Consider the following 17,079-nt stretch of genomic DNA (forward strand, 5'->3'; position numbering starts at 1 on the left):
AAGCTTCTGCAAAAAACAACAACAAACTTGTGGTATTACACTGACTCTACAGATCAATTTGGGGACAACTTCCATGTGTTCCACCACCAATACTGAATCTTTCAATCGACTGACGTGGTATCTCTCTCTCCATCTATTTACGTTTGTCTTGATTTTCTCTTGACAGTGTTTAGTTATTGTTGACATACCGGTCTTAAATACAATTTGTTAAGTTTATTCCTAAGAATTAATGTTTTCTGATGGGCAGAAGTTGGAAGAGTTTGCAGGGTTCAGAAGAAGACAGGAAGATGAGGGAAAGTCTGGAACTTCTTAGAGATTTGTTAAATGGTTTTGACCAAAATACTGATAGAAATACGGGCAGTGAAGGCCAGGCTGACAAAAGTCACAGATGGAAATGATTAAAGATAGTACCTTTTAAAATTTCAACTTCAGTTCTTCATTACTAGTATATAGAAGTACAATAAACTGCTATATAAATGACCTTGTAGCCTGTGAAACTACTTCGTTATAGACTTTTTCTTGTTTATTCAGTAGGATTTTCTATAGACATAAGTACGTCATCTACAAATGGAGACTGTTTTACCTTTTCTTTCCAATCTGTATTCCTTTTTTACTTCTTGCCTATTACTCTGACTGGAACCTCTGGTGCTGATGTATAACTTTTAGATTTTCCTTTTTATGTTTTCAATATTCTGACATTTCACCACCATGGATAGCAGTGTGAGTCTGTTTTCAAGCTTCTGCAAAGCTTTCCAGGGATATTCAAATCTAAAAGCCAGCACATTTTTCCTCACCTCCCAGTTCCTCCTCGGAATCGGTAACCACTTGGGGCATGCTCAGAAGTTCCCGCCAGAGTCCCTATCCACTGCTTCAGAATAGAATGAAACACCACTACTTCAAAGAAGAAGGCTCTGGTGGGGTGAGAGGACAGGAAAGGAAAATCTAACCTAGCTATTCTAAAATGAGTCCAAATTTATCACCCAGACAAATGCCCAGGTCCTATCACTACTCCTTCTGCCCTTTAATTCTGGGTCAAAAACCTCCTGTAATCAGTTCCCACCTCACAGCAACTTACTCCTGGCATGTGCTTTGGGCTTTCTATTTATTTCTTCACAGTTATCTTGTCTTTATCCATCTTTCAAAAATAATTACAAATTCCAGTCACTGATAGCATGTCTTCTAGAACTATTAGAAATTTATTGTGTGTGTGTGTGTGTGTGTGTGTGTGTGTGTGTGTGTGTGTGTGTATATATATATTTTTTTGAGACGGAGTCTTGCTGTCGCCCAGGCTGGAGTGCAGTGGCACCATCTCGGCTCACTGCAAGCTCCGCTTCCCGGGTTCATGCCATTCTCCTGCCTCAGCCTCCTGAGTAGGTGGGACTACAGGCACCCACCACCTCGCCCGGCTAGTTTTCTGTATTTTCAGTAGAGACGGGGTTTCACCGTGTTAGCCAGGATGGTCTCGATCTCTTGACCTCGTGATCCACCTGCCTCGGCCTCCCGAAGTGCTGGGATTACAGGCGTGAGCCACTGCACCCGGCCTGTTTAATATATTTTCTAAAAGCTTATGGGGTTTTGGCTCCCATAGAGCACAGAGGATATGCTCAATCTGAACTGGGGATAAGAAGGCAGGGAAGAGACGTCTAAATTAACATTACTGAACCCATTATTATCTGCCAGGCACTGTGTGTTTATCATCATGCGTGTGCCACTTAATCTTTGTAACAGTTCCATGAGGCAAACACAATTATGCTTATTTTAAAGATAGGGAACAGGTGCAGAAAGGTACATTAACTATGTCCAAGGTTACATAGTTTAACGAGTAACAACCAACTTTCAAACTCAAGATTATACAACCCTAAAGCCCATACTCTTAGACAATATACCTTGAGGCTACTCACTGATCCAGAGGATGGAGAGGATTCTTTAGTAAAGTCAATTATTTCTCAAATTACTCCCAAGAAATAGACAGTACAAAATATTTTCCAAGCCAGTTCTGCAGAGTAAAAGAAATTTAGCCACTCCTGCCTATGGTATAGATGATGAATTTCATGACACTGAATGTTATGCCTTCGAGGACTGAATGTTAGGCCTTCCAGGACTGGAATAAAAATCTGAGTTGGGAAAAAAAAAAAAAAAGCTAATATTCTCAGGGATGATTTTTCCCAGTGGGTAAGCAGCCTCAGCTCCATGATTGCTGGGCTTTATGACAGTGAAACAAATTAGGAAAACTATTAAAGTTTTAATGAAAACAAACATTTGCTACCTGTCCAAGTGTAAAAACACAGTCTCTGAGGACACTGCTGTCTTCTCATTTTTCATAATCACTCTTTTCCACACTTAAAAACTCAGCTATACCAAATCCTAGGAAATAAAGCATTGTCTAGAAGCATTCGGCCCTGTACAACAATCTGAAAGCTGGGCTGAGCTGGAATGTATAGAAGAGGCTCAAGAAAGGAGACGAGGTCACTTCTGCCCATCCCACAATACCGCTTTGTCAGCAGAAGAGTTACTCCCATTTGGCAAAGGCTGTGTATATTTTGTATATATATGTAATGGAACTCCAAAAAGCATAGATTTTATTTTTTCCTTTTATTTTCCCCCAACGTTCTCCCAAATCTGAAAATGAAGCCAGGAAAAAAAAAGGGACAGGGATATGAGAGACCTGGTTATAGTGAAAACAGCAATGACTAGAAACAAGTAGGCCTGGATTCAGGTCCTGGTTCTATCTCGAGTAGAAGGAGAAAGCAAGAACAAATCATTCAGCTGGGCTTTAGTTCCACCTGTGAAATGAGGCAGTGGGGCTAGATCAGGGCTGGCAACATTCTAGCATTCATTCTCTAACCCTCCTGTTGTACTGGAGGTACAAACACAGCTGTCTTTCCTGTTGTACTGGAGACCTCAGATTCTTCCCAAACAATACATTAAATAACTCCAGACAGTTACTGTCAATTCATTTGAATAGGCACAAGAAAGGACATCTATTTGTTACTGCTAGATTATATGACTGCTATGAGTCTCTCAACTCTAAAATGTTTAGTCAATGACTCTTCAACTGGAACTCCACTCCTAAACCCTTCCCCTCAACTAAATGCTCTTAAATGCAAGTTGGCACATTGTAGAACCCAAGTCATGGAACACTACCTTGTACTCTCCAGTTGACGTATTAAGCGGAATCAAGAGCAATTCCTCTTTAAACCCAGTATAAACGGTTTAAGGAACTCCAGCTGCTAGACTTTGTTAGAAGTTTGCTGTGTTGCCTTTTAATTGCTTCCATGTTAAGAGTGAACAGGAACCCAGTTAGATCCCCCAGTCAGTTAAAAAAAAAAAAAAAAAAAAAAGATATCTTAGGAATTGCTGGTTGAGTTCATATACTAACTAGTAAGTGATAATACCTAGGTTCTGTGAAGAGTTAAAAATCTAAAATAGACTGGATACAGGACCTGAAAGTAAGCAAAAAAAGGGATATGAAATGGAAGAGAACACACCAGAGATCCATTCAGCTAGAGGTCTCCTACATTCCATACCCACATAGGTAAACTGCTATTTTCAGAGAAGAGGGTGCTGATCCTTATCAGGTAAATAACAGGAAAATAAGACGAATTACTAATGTCATCCTTAAGTTACTGTTTCCTCAAACAAAATGAAAGATGAATGAGAAGACCCTGACTTCAGGATGACTAGGGTCTGACATTCCATGATTCACCTGGCTGTCTGGCTCCTTACTTTCCACCATTTTCTCAGGCGCACTTTTTCCGGGTGTTTTGTAATGCTCACTTCTTCCTCCTGCTGGGAAGTTGCTGTAGCCTCATGTGCAGGGTTTGGCAAGCTCTCTCAAAATACCACAGATCTTCATGGCCAGCAGGTGGTGCTCTTATTAAGCCCCTTTTACAAAGTTAACAAGCTTTTCTCCAAGGTTATATATCCTCTACATTTCCAACTAAGGATTAACTGGATTTGATTACTTGAGGTGATAAAACAAAGCCCCCTTCCTGCTGGAATACTAACAGGTTATTATACCCTAGTCTCTCCACCTTCCACAGCCAGGCGTAGAGTTGGCTATAACACAGTCCCTCAATTTCTATCACCCACACACACTTAATGAGAGGGGCTGAGGTACAGTCAAGGTGCGAGGCACAACTCCAGGATGAAAAGCAGCAGTTGGCTGTTATTCTAACAAACTACACAAACTGGTTAGGAAACAGCACTAAAACTACTTAAAAAAAAATCTGTCCTATGGGGCCAGAAAACAGCTAAGTATCACATTCAAACAATTTTCTGCCTTTATGTCTGGTATAAATGTAACTATACGGAATTAATGAGTCAAAATCATTTTTAACCTTGTTATGAAAAAAAAAAAAGTTGGAAATCCTGCCACTTTAAAACATCTTCTAGAGAAGAGGTTGTAAGGGTGGCCCAGTAGTAAAATCTACCACACAAATGTTTGACCTACACAGTAGTATGCCAAGCTGCTAGCCTTCACTGTTATTTACTGCTATACAATGATGTACAGGGAATCCCAATACTTCAGGGGGTGTGTTATTTACACAGGATATTATGTGAATGGTGCCCTTTGGAGTTGGCTATCTCTGCAACCATGGGAATCTTCTGATTTCCAAATGGACTGCATTCTGAATGTGGCAGTTGTTTGGGTCAAAGCAAAATTATTCCAACAGGAATAATATTAGACATGGTAATCAGGTCTTCAGGTCAACCAACTGAGGTGTAATTAATCTACAGGCAAATACAGTAGTTAATAGAGCCTACATGTAAAAATATATATATATCTATATATATATATCTATATATCTATCTCTCTCTCTCTCTCTCTCTCTCTCCACAGTCTCATAAGGAGAATTTAATGACCAACTTTTTCGTCCAAACCCAAGGGCCATAGCTAGAAGCTCTTCGTATGTGTGTGAGACATAGACAGAAAAACAAATAGGATTAGATGCAGGAAAATAAAAATTATAAAGACCAGAAAAGGGGGAGTGTTCCCTATCTTTCTTTCCATTCCCCCTCACTGCTGCCTGTAGTTGCTCTGAATGATGGTGTGGGAGGTGTAAGGTATGCGGCAGGGCAGCATTCATGTCAGATCTAGTGTCCTGCAGTCGGCAGGACAGAAAATGTTCAAGGGAAATGGAACCTCTTAGTAGAGATGCTGAATGATGGAACAGGAGCTGAGAGACACACAGTCTGGGTATATCTGAGGGTGGGGGAGGTTATTTGCAACTGTATGTGGTAATGCTGTTGACAAAGAAATGACTGTTGTGTTTAGCAGGTGATATCCAATGAGTGTGCTTAAGTGTCCGGGCTTCCTGTCCTTCTTCAAGTATGAGACTATACAATTCAACACAGTAATTCAGAGAGTAACCCAACAAACATTCCTAAGTCTTCCTAGTGGTGCTGTCTGTAGCCAGAAACCCAAAAAGGGTAAAAATCTGACTCCTCTTAATAATCTGTCTGGAAAGGAGCTTGAAATATAGTAAAAGGAAGGACGGGCATCAGATAATCTGGGTCTGAACTGTGAAGGCATTCAAACCCATTAGCCATTTAGTTTTAGATAAGCCACAACCTTACCAAGCCTGTTCCTTGAGCACTAACACTGAAGTAACACCTTACAAAATTTCTGGGCCGGGCATGGTGGCTCATGCCTATAATCCCAGCACTTTAGGAAGCCAAGATGGGTAGATTGCTTGAGCCCAAGAGTTTGAGACCAGCATGGGCAACATGGGGAAACCTCTTCTCTACTAAAAATGCAAAAAATTAGCCAGGCATGGTGGTGTGCACCTGTAATCCCAGCTACCCACTGAAGTGGGAGAATCACCTGATCCTGGGAGGCCGATGCTGCAATGAGCCAAAAACCACACCACTGCATTCTAGCCTGAGTGACAGAGTGAGACTCTGTCAAAAAAAAAAAAAAAAAAAAAAAAAAGCCAGGTGCGGTGGCTCACACTTGTAATCCCAGCACTTTGGGAGGCCAAGACGGGTGGATCACGAGGTCAGGAGTTCGAGACCCTCCTGGCCAATATGGTGAAACCCCCATCTCTACTAAAAGTACAAAAATTAGCCGGGCGTGGTGGCGCGTGCCTGTAGTCCCAGCTACTCAGGAGGCTGAGGCAGGAGAATTGCTTGAACTTGGGAGGCGGAGGTTGCAGTGACCCGAGATTGCACGACTGCACTCCAGCCTGGGTGACAGAGCAAAACTGTCTCAAAAGTAAAAAAAAAAAAGAATTTTGAAAGCAGCATATGAGACAAATATGAGAAGAGTACTACAAACTTTAAAATGCTATACAAATAGTAACTGCAGTTACATGGGCTATATAAATCCAATGGCAAGGGAAGGTGAAAGTCAGTGACTCTGGAATCTGAAGCACAGAGGAAAATGTTTTAGTGTTTTCCACTCATTGTGTTCAAGTTTATTTATTGCTCCACCAGCTCCTGACTATCCATGTGTTCCAGGTTTTCTGTTTCCTTTCTCTTACAAGAAATCACATGGCCACAGGAATATTACACCACATCCTTATCACAGCTAGGGGGTTTTGGTAACAAAAGCCAAAAATCCCGGTATCTACTGGATTTAGGTGGCCAGAAATGCAATCATTTGAAGAACAGATGCAGAACAGGGGATTATAGTTATCTAATGTTTGATCAACTGTCAATTAGAAGGATTCTCTCTAGGACAAGGGTTAGCAATGATTGTTTTTATAAATAAACTTTTGTTGCAACACAATCAGGTTCATTTGTTCACATATTGTCTATGGCTGCTTTTGTGCTACAATGACAGGGTTGAGCAGTTGTGACATGAACTGACATCAATTACATGGCCTGCAAAGCCTAAGGTATTTACCATATGGCCCTTGAAGAAAAAGTTCAGGCCGGGCGTGGTGGTTTACACCTGTAATCCCAGCACTTTGAGAGGCCAAGATGGGTGGATCACTTGAGCTCAGTTCAAAACCAGCCTGGGCAATATAGCAAGACCCCATCTTTGTAGGGGGCGGGAGGCGGGGAAGCAGGTTGTGGTGGTGCACACTTGTAGTCCCAGATACTTAGGAGGCTGAAGTGGGAGGATTGTTTAGAGCCCAGGAAGTCAAGGTTGCAGTGAGCTGTGATCACTCCACTGAACTCCAGCTTAGGGCACCGAGCAAGACCCTGTATCTAAAAAATAAAAATTAAAAAAAAAAAAAAAAAACTTACAGACTACCTGGGAGATATTATGAAGAACACCATGGAGCCCTTATCCTCAGGGAGATTACATCCCATCCCTTCCCCACCCCACCGCCGCCAAGACAGGGTCTCACTACCGTTCCCCAGGCTGCAGTGCATTGGCTCAATCATGGCTCACTGCGGCCAAGACTTCCTGGGCTCAGCTGATCCTCCCACCTCAGCCTGCTGAGTAGCTGGGACGACAGGCGTGTGCCACCACGCCCAGTTAATTCTTGTGTTTTTAGTAGAGATAGGGTTTTGCCATGTTGCCCAGGCTGGTCTCAAACTTCTGACCTCAGATGATGAACCCGCCACGGCCTCCAAAAGTGCCGGGATTACAGGTGTGAGCCACTGTGCCTGGTCCCTAAAATTTAAATAACAGAAAGCAAATACACAAACAGCCATAACATAATTCATTAACATATTGATAAAACACAATAGGGTAGGTGCAGTGGCTCCTGACTGTAATCCCAGCACTTTAGGGAGGCCGAGGCGGGTGGATCACCTGAGGTCAGGAGTTGGAGACCAGCCTGGCCAACATGGTAAAACCCCATCTCTACTAAAAATACAAAAAAATTAGCCAGGTGTGGTGGCATACGACTGTAGTCCCAGCTACTTGGGAGGCTGAGACAAAACTGCTTGAACCCAGGAGGTGGGGGCTGCAGTGAGCCAACATGACACCACTGCACTACAGCCTGGGCAACAAAAGCGAGACTCTGTCTCAAAACAAAACAACAACAACAACAAAAACCCACCAGTGATTTGAGAGGAAATTCCTACCTTCTGTAGGCTGGGCACAGATCATGAGATTACGTGAAAATTCAATGAAACCAATCCAGATTATGAAAGCGCTGGCTTCCATCTAGAATAGTGGTTTCAAAATGTTTTTGCTCATGCACCCCCATTTGATATGTGATTTTTAAAAAATCATAATTTCAGATAGTTGTAAAGATTATATTTGAATACTACATAATGCTTTAAAAACATTTTTATCAAAACTTTGGCATGTAAATATATTTAGCTTCATTAATTGAAAAAAAAAACTTCTTTTAAACTTATTTAGCTAATCAGACTTTAGATATTAACTCAGTATTTATTCTAAGACAGACAAGGAATAGGACCATGTAACTGAGCTCAGACCCATCCCAGCCACTTGAAGAGTTAGAGGGAAATCTCTTAGTTGCAATCTTTTAGTGGTACCCTCTGGTTTGGTAGATCTGTTGCAGTCTTTTTGGAGAATTCTAAGAGAAGACTTGGTTGATAGAACTCCTGAGTTATCTCTATTTTATTTTTAAAATTCAAAACTTTTTTGCTTAATACCTGGGAGATTCTCCTTCAGGTGCTGAGAACTCTTAGAAATGATCTCTTTATTTGTTGTCCCCACCATCCAAGACCTCTTTTTTTTTTTTTTTTTGAGACAGTCTTGCTCTGTCGCCCGAGCTGGAGTGCAGTGGCGTGATCTTGACTCACTGCAACCTCTGGCCTCCAGGTTCAAGCGATTCTCCTCCCAAATAACTGAGATTACAGACATGTGCCACCACGCCCCGCTAATTTTTGTATTTTTAGTAGAGAAGGGGTTTCACCATGTTGGCCAGGCTGGTCTCGAACTCCTGATCTCATGATCCGCCCGTCTTGGCCTCCCAAAGTGCTCGGATTACAAGCGTGAGCCACCACACCTGGTCTCGAACTCCTGACCTCAAGTGATCTGCCTGCCTTGGTCTCCCAAAGTGACGGGATTAAAGACGTGGGCCACGACACCCAGCCTCAAGATTTTTACACTCTGGGGCAAGACCCATAGTGGGACTCAATATGGCCAAAAGGAATGCTCTTCTTTTGTCAAGTGGCAGAGGTACAGGTATGGGAAGGGAGGTGGGAAAGGAGGGCTGTCAGACACAGAGATTTAACAGGGAGGCAAACTTTAGAAAGACAGTACAAGCTAACAACGAAGATTTGTGCTTATCTACACCCTGCAAAGCTGTCACGTTACCACATAAATGCCAGTATGAAGATATTCTCCTAGAACACTGCCGTCCATCCTACATTGTATCATGGCACGCACAGACAAAACTTTTTTTTTTTTTTTTGAGACAGTCTTGCTCTGTTATCCAGGCTAGAGTGCAATGGTGCAATCTTGGCTCACTGCAACCTCTGCCTCCCAGGTTCAAGCAATTCTCCTGCCTTAGCCTCCCAAGTAGGTGGGATTACAGACAGGCACAACCACGACTGGCTAATTTTTTATATTTAGTAGAGACGGTGGTTTCACCATGTTGGTCAGGCTGGTCTAGAACTCCTGACCTCAGGTGATCCGTCCACCTCAGCCTCCCAAAGTGCTGGGATTACAGGCGTGACCCACCACGCCTGGCCCAGACAAAACATTTTTAAAGATATACTAAGCGTATTTTGGACCAGATTACTGTGGCTAGAGGCAACTGAGCCCAGATCCCTCCTAGCTACTTGAAGAGTTAGAAGGAAATCTCATATTAAGTTGCAACCTTTTAGTGGCACCTTCTGGTTTGGTGGATCTGTTACAGTCTTTTTGCAAAATTCTAAGAGAAGACTTGGTTGACGAAAGTTGTACCTTGAAAGTATCTGAGTTGTAACTGCACCTTGGCTGATTTTCTTTCACCTAGAAGTCTCTCAAGTCTCTTTCATTAGACTTTCTAGTCTGTGGTCTTTCTTACCATCTGGAAATGCTAGAACAGGATGAACACAAGAGTCCAACTGGGAAAGACGTTCCAACAGAGGGGCTTCATAGTGAATTTCGGGAGGCATGGTGTTGATGCTGCCTGAACCACACAGTGCGCAGGAGGGATTCACATCACAGCCAGGGCGGATTGTGCTGTTCCGGTGAACCTGTGAAAAAAGCCAAACAAAACTGACAATTCAGCATCTGATAAAAAGCCAGCTCCCCATTTGTTATCCCCATTTGTTATTGAGAAGTTAGCTCCCCATTTGTTATTGAGAAGACCTTTCTAGATACTTGTGTGACACTACTAAAAGGATGTTTGATTAGTTAAAAGATTTCCATTTGTCTAACACACTGACCTTCAAAGTGGGTAAGGAAACTTGCTTCCTTTTCATTGATGAAATCTAACTACTTGAAGCTCTAAGTGCTTACCTAGGTATCAAACTTCTGACAGTTTAAAAAGATACTAAAACTGTGCTTTCTGAGAACACTTTATAAAATCTGCATGCTTTCACGACCTTGATGGTCCGCTAAGACGAACAGTTGGTTCTTGATTCCCAGGTGGGACATTACTTGCTCTCTTCAGCAAATTTATCCACCTAGGAGCCTTCAATTACCAACCACACCTCTTCTCTTCTTTTCACACCTCTTCTTCAAAAGACTTTCAGGTGGTCTCAAGCCAGGTGGCAAGCTTCCCTGAAGCTTGTAACTTAAAAGTAACTTATTAACTACTCTTTAACCTGGCCTAAAATCCACTGTTACAAAGCTCATACCTAAGTAATAAAATAACATTTTGTACAGCAAATGCTCACTTTCATAGTCTTCATGTTAGATTAATTCCAAAGGGATAGAAATTATTTCCACTGAACTTCCTTTGTGCACATGTGGGCAGAATAATTGATAACCTCTCCAGGTAAGTCCAAAGTTAAATATGAACTAATTTAAGTCTTCAAAAGATTGAATTCTGTAAAAAAACTGAACATCTACAATTTTATACTTCGAGCAAACTTCAGGTCATGCTGAATGCAGAATCCCTACATTCTAGTGTTAGGATGAACAAGTCTGGCATTTGCCAAAGCCTAACTCATAAAGTCACCTGGACACACAGCCCCAGAAAAAGAAACTTGCATGTTGAATGGCACTATAAGAAGGCATCCTAGGAGCAAGCTCAGTAGTAGAACAAAGACAAAAAGCATCAAAACTCTACTAGCAAAAACTCTAACATTTACTGGAGCTCCATTTATTTTCAGCAGAGACATCTCGAAAGCCTTTTATGGATTTGTGTAAGAGAAAGATATACATAAGAACAATGTGGTCTTTATCAACATTCCCCCGACATTCTATTGCAACCACATAGAGAGGTGGCATGCAAATAAGGTCTTTTAAAGGTTAGACTGGGCAAATCACACAGAACTAGAAGCCACTGAAAGGGAGTGATACCAACTAGGCATGCTACTTTTGTGTAGACAATATTAACTGGTATTGTTTTGGGAAAAAAAAAATCCCTGTATCTATGTAATCAGAGCTGGCTTTCTGGAGAGGATGACATTTTGAGGTAAAGAGAAATGAGTAGGTAGAGATGAAAATGAGATCACACAGTGGGTGAGTGGGAGGATTTAGGAAAATTGGTTAGGATCCAAAAATTACACTGAAACTTTCAATATTCAAAAGAGATTATCTCACTCCAGTAGGTATAGCAAATAAAAAATAAAAAGAGAGAGACTAGAAACCAACCCATGACATCAACTAGCTCTCCATATGGGACATTTAACAACACTACATTTTATGGCTAGAGTGTATCACTTAAGTCAAAGTCAATATTGGGAGGCCAAGGCAGGTGGATCACTTGAGGTCAGGAGTTTGAGACTAGCCTGGCCAACATGGTGAAACCCCGACTCTACTGAAAATAGAAACGTCAGCTGGGTGTGGTGGTGGGAGCCTGTAATCTCAGCTACTCGGGAGGCTGAGGCAGGAGAATCGCTTGAATCTGGGAGGCAGAGGTTGCAGTGAGCTGAGATCACACCACTGCACTCCAGCCTGGGCGACAGAATGAGACTAAGTCCAAAGACAAGCAAACAAACAAAAAAACAAAACAACAACAATAAAAAAAATTCAATAGATGTGGCTAGGCGTGGTGGCTCACAACTGTAATCCCAAAACTTTGAGGTGGGAGAGAGGATTGCTTGAAGCCAGGAGTCTGAGACTAGCCTGGGCAACACAGTAAGACTCCATCTCTTAAAATAAAATTTAAAATTAAAAAAAAAAAAAAATTAGCCCAGCATGGTATTGCATGCCTTTAGTCCCAGCTACTCAGGAGGCTGAGGGAGAAGAATCGCTTAAGCCCAGGAGTTCAGGTTATAGTGAGCCATGACTGCACCACTGCACTGCAGCCTGGGAAAAAGAGTAAGATCCTGTCTCAAAAAAATTAAAAAAAAAAAAAAAAAAAAAAGGCTGCGCATGGTGGCTCACGCCTGTAATCCCAGTACTTTGGGAGGCCAAGGTGGGTGGATAACCTGAGGTCAGGAGTTCGAGACCAGCCTGGCCAACATGGTGAAACCCCGTCTCTACTAAAAATACAAAAAACTGGGCATGGTGGTGGGCACCTGTAATCCCAGCTACTGGAGAGTCTGGTAAGAGAATCACTTGAACCTGGGAGGCAGAGGTTGCAGTGAGCTGAGATTGCACCACTGCACTCCAGCCTGGGGAACAAGAGCAAAACTCCGTCTCCAAAAAAATTTAAAAATTTAAAAAAATAAAATAAAGGGTAGAAATTCTACTTATAACTTGACAAAAGGGTAATGTGCACACATGTAACTTAAACAGTAATCTCACTTTTAAATTAAAAACTGTAAAGTACTAATAGAACCCGAGGAGTATATAAAAATATATTTAATACTTATTATTTATTTTTTTTGAGACAGAGTCTTGCTCTGTCACCCAGGCTGGAGTGCAGTGGCGCGAGTCTGCCTTCCAGGTTCACGCCATTCTCCTGCCTCAGCCTCTCAAGTAGCTGGGACTACAGGCGCCCACCACCACACCCAGCTAATATTTTTGTATTTTTTTAGTAGAGACAGGGTTTCACCATTGTTAGCCAGGATGGTCTCGATCTCCTGACCTCGTGATCTGCCCGCCTCGGCCTCCCAAATGCTGGGATTATAGGCATGAGCCACCGCACCCGGCCAAAGATATATTTAATACTTATTAAAGGATACATTTTGGAAAATTTTTGAAAGAAAACTTGAATTCATACCCATGTTGCACAAATCCACACCAAGAATCTATCCTGCAGACAAACTTAAGTGTACACACGCACACGCTCTTCCACTGAAACAAGATGCCAAATCATCTGCATGAATTCATTTAAGTTAAAAAACAACAAGAACACACACAATATTGTGTTTTACAATAAGAAAACAAATTTTTAAAAATATCACAACAGATGGTGTGCACGTGTAGCCCTAGCTATTTGGGAGGCTGAGGCGGCTCACTTGAGCCCAGGAGTGAGGAGCTATAGTGATCATGTCCACTGCACTCCAGGCCTGGGAGACAGAGTGAGTCAGTCTCTTAAAAGAAAAAAAAAACAAGGATCTCCTGGGCTCAAGAGATTCTTCTGCCTTAGCCTACCAAGTAGCTGGGATTGCAGGCGTGCACCACCACGCCCAGCTAATTTTTTGTATTTTTAGTAGAGACGGGGATTCACCACGTTGGCCAGGCTGGTCTCAAACTCCTGACCTCAGATGATCCACCCGTATCAGCTTCCCAAAGTGCTGGGATTACAGGCGTGAGCCATCGCGACCGGTCCCAGTCATGAAATCCTATTGGCAGAATCCAACCACTTCATACCACCTCAACTACACTCAATCTAGTCCAAGTCACTATCTTTTCTCAAATGGGTTTCTTCAAGCCTCCTAACTGATCCTCCTCCTACTGGCTCTTACTTCCAAATCAATCAACACAGTAATCAGTGTAAATCTTGTTTTAAAATCTCAATCACATCATACCAACCTCATAATCTTCCAAATGACTTCTCATCTCACGAGGAATAGAAACCAAACTTCTTGCATGGTTCCCACAAGGTCCTATAGTATTTGTTGCCTCTATCCCCTCTCTCTGACTTCACCTCATTTTTTTGTTACTCTCCTAGCTGACACTACCAGTTACTCTGATTTCCTTGCTATATTCCTCCAAGATAGCAGGCAACCTTCCAGATCACAGGCCTCTGCACTTGGCTCTTCAACCACTAATTCCATGGTCATTCTCTCACATCGTGTCTTTTTCTTTAAATGTCAGTATTCAAAGTAACTTTTTTTTTCTTTTTTGAGATGGAGTCTCGCTGTCGCCCAGGCTGGAGTGCAGTGGTGGGATCTCAGCTCACTGCAAGCTCCGCCTCCTAGCTTCATGCCATTCTCCTGTCTCAGCCTCCCGAGTGGCTGGGACTATAGGCGCCCGCCACAACACCTGGCTAATGTTTGTATTTTTAGTAGAGACGGGGTTTCACGGTGTTAGCCAGGATGGTCTCGATCTCCTGACCTCGTGATCCGCCTGCCTCAGCTTCCCAAAGTGCTGGGATTACAGACGTGAGCCACCGTGTCCGGCCCAAAGTAAGTTTTATTTAGAAATACAAGTGAAAGGCCAGGCGCGGTGGCTCACGCCTGTATTCCCAGCACTTTGGGAGGCCAAGGCAGGTGGATCACCTGAGGTTAGGAGTTCAAGACCAGCCTGACCAACATGGTGAAACCTCGTCTCTACTAAAAATACAAAAAATTAGCCGGGCACGGTGGCGGGCGCCTGCAATCCCAGCTACTTGGGAGGCTGAGGCAGAAGAATCGCTTGAAACCAGGAGGCAGACGTTGCAGTGAGCTGAGATCGCACCACTGCACTCCAGCCTGGGCGACAAGAGCAAAACTCCCTCTCAAAAAAAAAAAAAAAGTGAAAAAAGATTATATTCTTGACTGTAACAACAAAAAATGCCCTGGAATAAGTTTAACAAGAAATTTAAGCACAAAGCTTAAAGATATTGATATTCTACAAATTAATGCAGAATCTTAATAGACTTGAGGGGGGAGGGGAGACAAGGCAAAGGGGATTTAAACAAATAATCTAAAAGATACAACTGAAAGAATGTAAGGAACCATTCCCCAAAATTTCTGATAGGCAAAAATACAGGGGAGTGATCTGGCCTATTACATATTTTATAGTTACAGTAATTAAAATAATCTGCCCTCGGTTAAGAAACAGAACATTTAAATAAAAACAAAAATTGACCAAAGTATATATGACAGTTTATTGTTTAACTAAAATAATACTTTTAAATCAGTTTAAAAAAACAAAAGGAGATATTACTTTTTCAACAAATGAATCAGGAAAACCAAGAGGTCATACAGAAGAAAACGGCTGCATTTCTGCCTCACACCAAAATTAATTCTAAATAAAGATTTATTCATTTTATTTTATTTTTTTGATACAGAGTCTCGCTCTGTTGCCCAGGCTAGAGTGCAATGGTGCGATCTTGGCTCACTGCAACCTCCATCTCTGGGTTCAAGTGATTCTCCTGCCTTAGCCTCCCAAGTAGGTGGGATTACAGGCACCCGCCACCAAGCCTGGCTAATTTTTGTATTTTTAGTAGAGACGGGGTTTCGCCATGCTGGCAAGGTTGGTCTCAAACTCCTGACCTCAGGTAATCCACCCACCTTGGCCTCCCAAAGTGCTGGAATAACAAGTGTGAGCCACCGTGCCTGGCCCCAAATAAAGATTTAAATATAAAAACAAATATTATACTCAAATCTAAAAAAAAAAAAATTGTGAAGCAATATATAGTGGTTAACAGTATGAGCTGTGGAGCCAGACTGCCTGGGTTTGAACCTTGACTCCGCCACTTACTAGCTGCGTGGCCTTAGACAAGTTACTGTGTCTTCATCTTTACTAACAGGAGAGTACCTGATAGAGTTGTTTTAAAGATAAATAACTCACAACAGTATCTGGCTCTCGACTCTTAATCACTTTTGTAAAACCGTAAGTATAGCTACTGATAGAACATTTACCATCAAACTTGATAGAACATTTACCATCAAAGATCTTGATTTCAAAATTCTAGCTTAACACTGTATAATATGATCATTGATAAGTCACATGACATCCTTAAATTTTCTCACTTGTTAAAAAGGACTGATAATACCAATTTCATGGGATTGTAGGAAAGATCAAATGACTCTGTAACTGTTAAAACATTACACAAATGTTAGCTAAATTAGTATACCGCATGATTTCTCAACAGCTGGCACTTCTTTGTTGTGGGGCACAGTCCTGTGCACTGTAGATATCTAGCAGCATCTCTGTCCTCATGGTGCATGTGCCTCCCTACTCCCCCAATTTGTGAAAATGAGTAATTACTACAGATATTGCCAAATGTCTCCTGTGAGGACAAAATCACTGAGAACCATGAGGTTCAAATTACGATCATCCCTTCTAGAAAAATTCAAAGCACAGGCTCCCATTAAATATTAGTGGTGAGTCACAGTAAACATAAGACTCAGTAAAAAAGGAAAACAAAAAAAATAAAAATTAATAGTAAGAACAAAGCTCTCAAAGACTATTGTCAAGAACAAGCCTGAAGAGAGCTTCCCCTACACCAAAGATCAGATAACGTTAGCATCATAAAGAAAAGACTACAATGGCTTGAAATACCTCAAATATGTTTCAATCAATGACTCACAGCCCCTTCATGAAAAACTTGAGTGACTGTCCTTAGAGGATAGTAGAAAACTAATTTGTTATTTTGAAAATTGGTAAATAAAAAAAAACAAATCATGCTTTCTTCTGTACAAACTGTACCTCAGGGTAAACAAATAGTTGAAAAGGACAATTTTCCCTTTATAAACATATTCTATCTAGCTAATAAAAGAAAAACAGAAATGATACAAGTAGAATATCACCATTCTTCAGCTTCCAATTTAACAATGGGTCCAGGCAATGATCACCAGTGGTTGATAACAAACAGTTTAGTCATTACGTGTCTTCTGATACAAGCATAAGGCGGCCACCTTGTGTTTTCTCACAAAACTAAAACTGGACTTATTCACGTTTCTACTAGTTTTCAAGAAACACAAGGGACAGAAAAACATCACTGTTTTTTAAATGCACTAAAAATAAGATGGATTAATAAATGGAAGGATGATTGTATGCTAAAA

At 41.6% G+C, this 17,079-nt stretch overlaps 1 protein-coding gene across 27 annotated transcripts in view; it reads right to left on the minus strand.

The window, feature by feature from the left end:
- The window catches only part of KANSL1 (KAT8 regulatory NSL complex subunit 1), a 195,250-nt gene that overhangs the window by 10,775 nt on the left and 167,396 nt on the right, over positions 1-17,079 (minus strand). For all 27 annotated transcript variants that reach the window (XR_010152817.1, XR_010152816.1, XM_063798414.1 and 24 more), the window contains one exon: positions 9,888-10,059. Coding sequence is in view for 25 of the 27 variants with exons in the window: in XM_063798414.1 (XP_063654484.1) it covers positions 9,888-10,059 (172 nt within the window). In the remaining 2 variants the exon portion in view is untranslated. The remainder of the gene's footprint in view (positions 1-9,887; positions 10,060-17,079) is intronic.

This window comes from Pan troglodytes, chromosome 19, assembly GCF_028858775.2.
Source record: "Pan troglodytes isolate AG18354 chromosome 19, NHGRI_mPanTro3-v2.0_pri, whole genome shotgun sequence".
NCBI lineage: Eukaryota > Metazoa > Chordata > Mammalia > Primates > Hominidae > Pan > Pan troglodytes.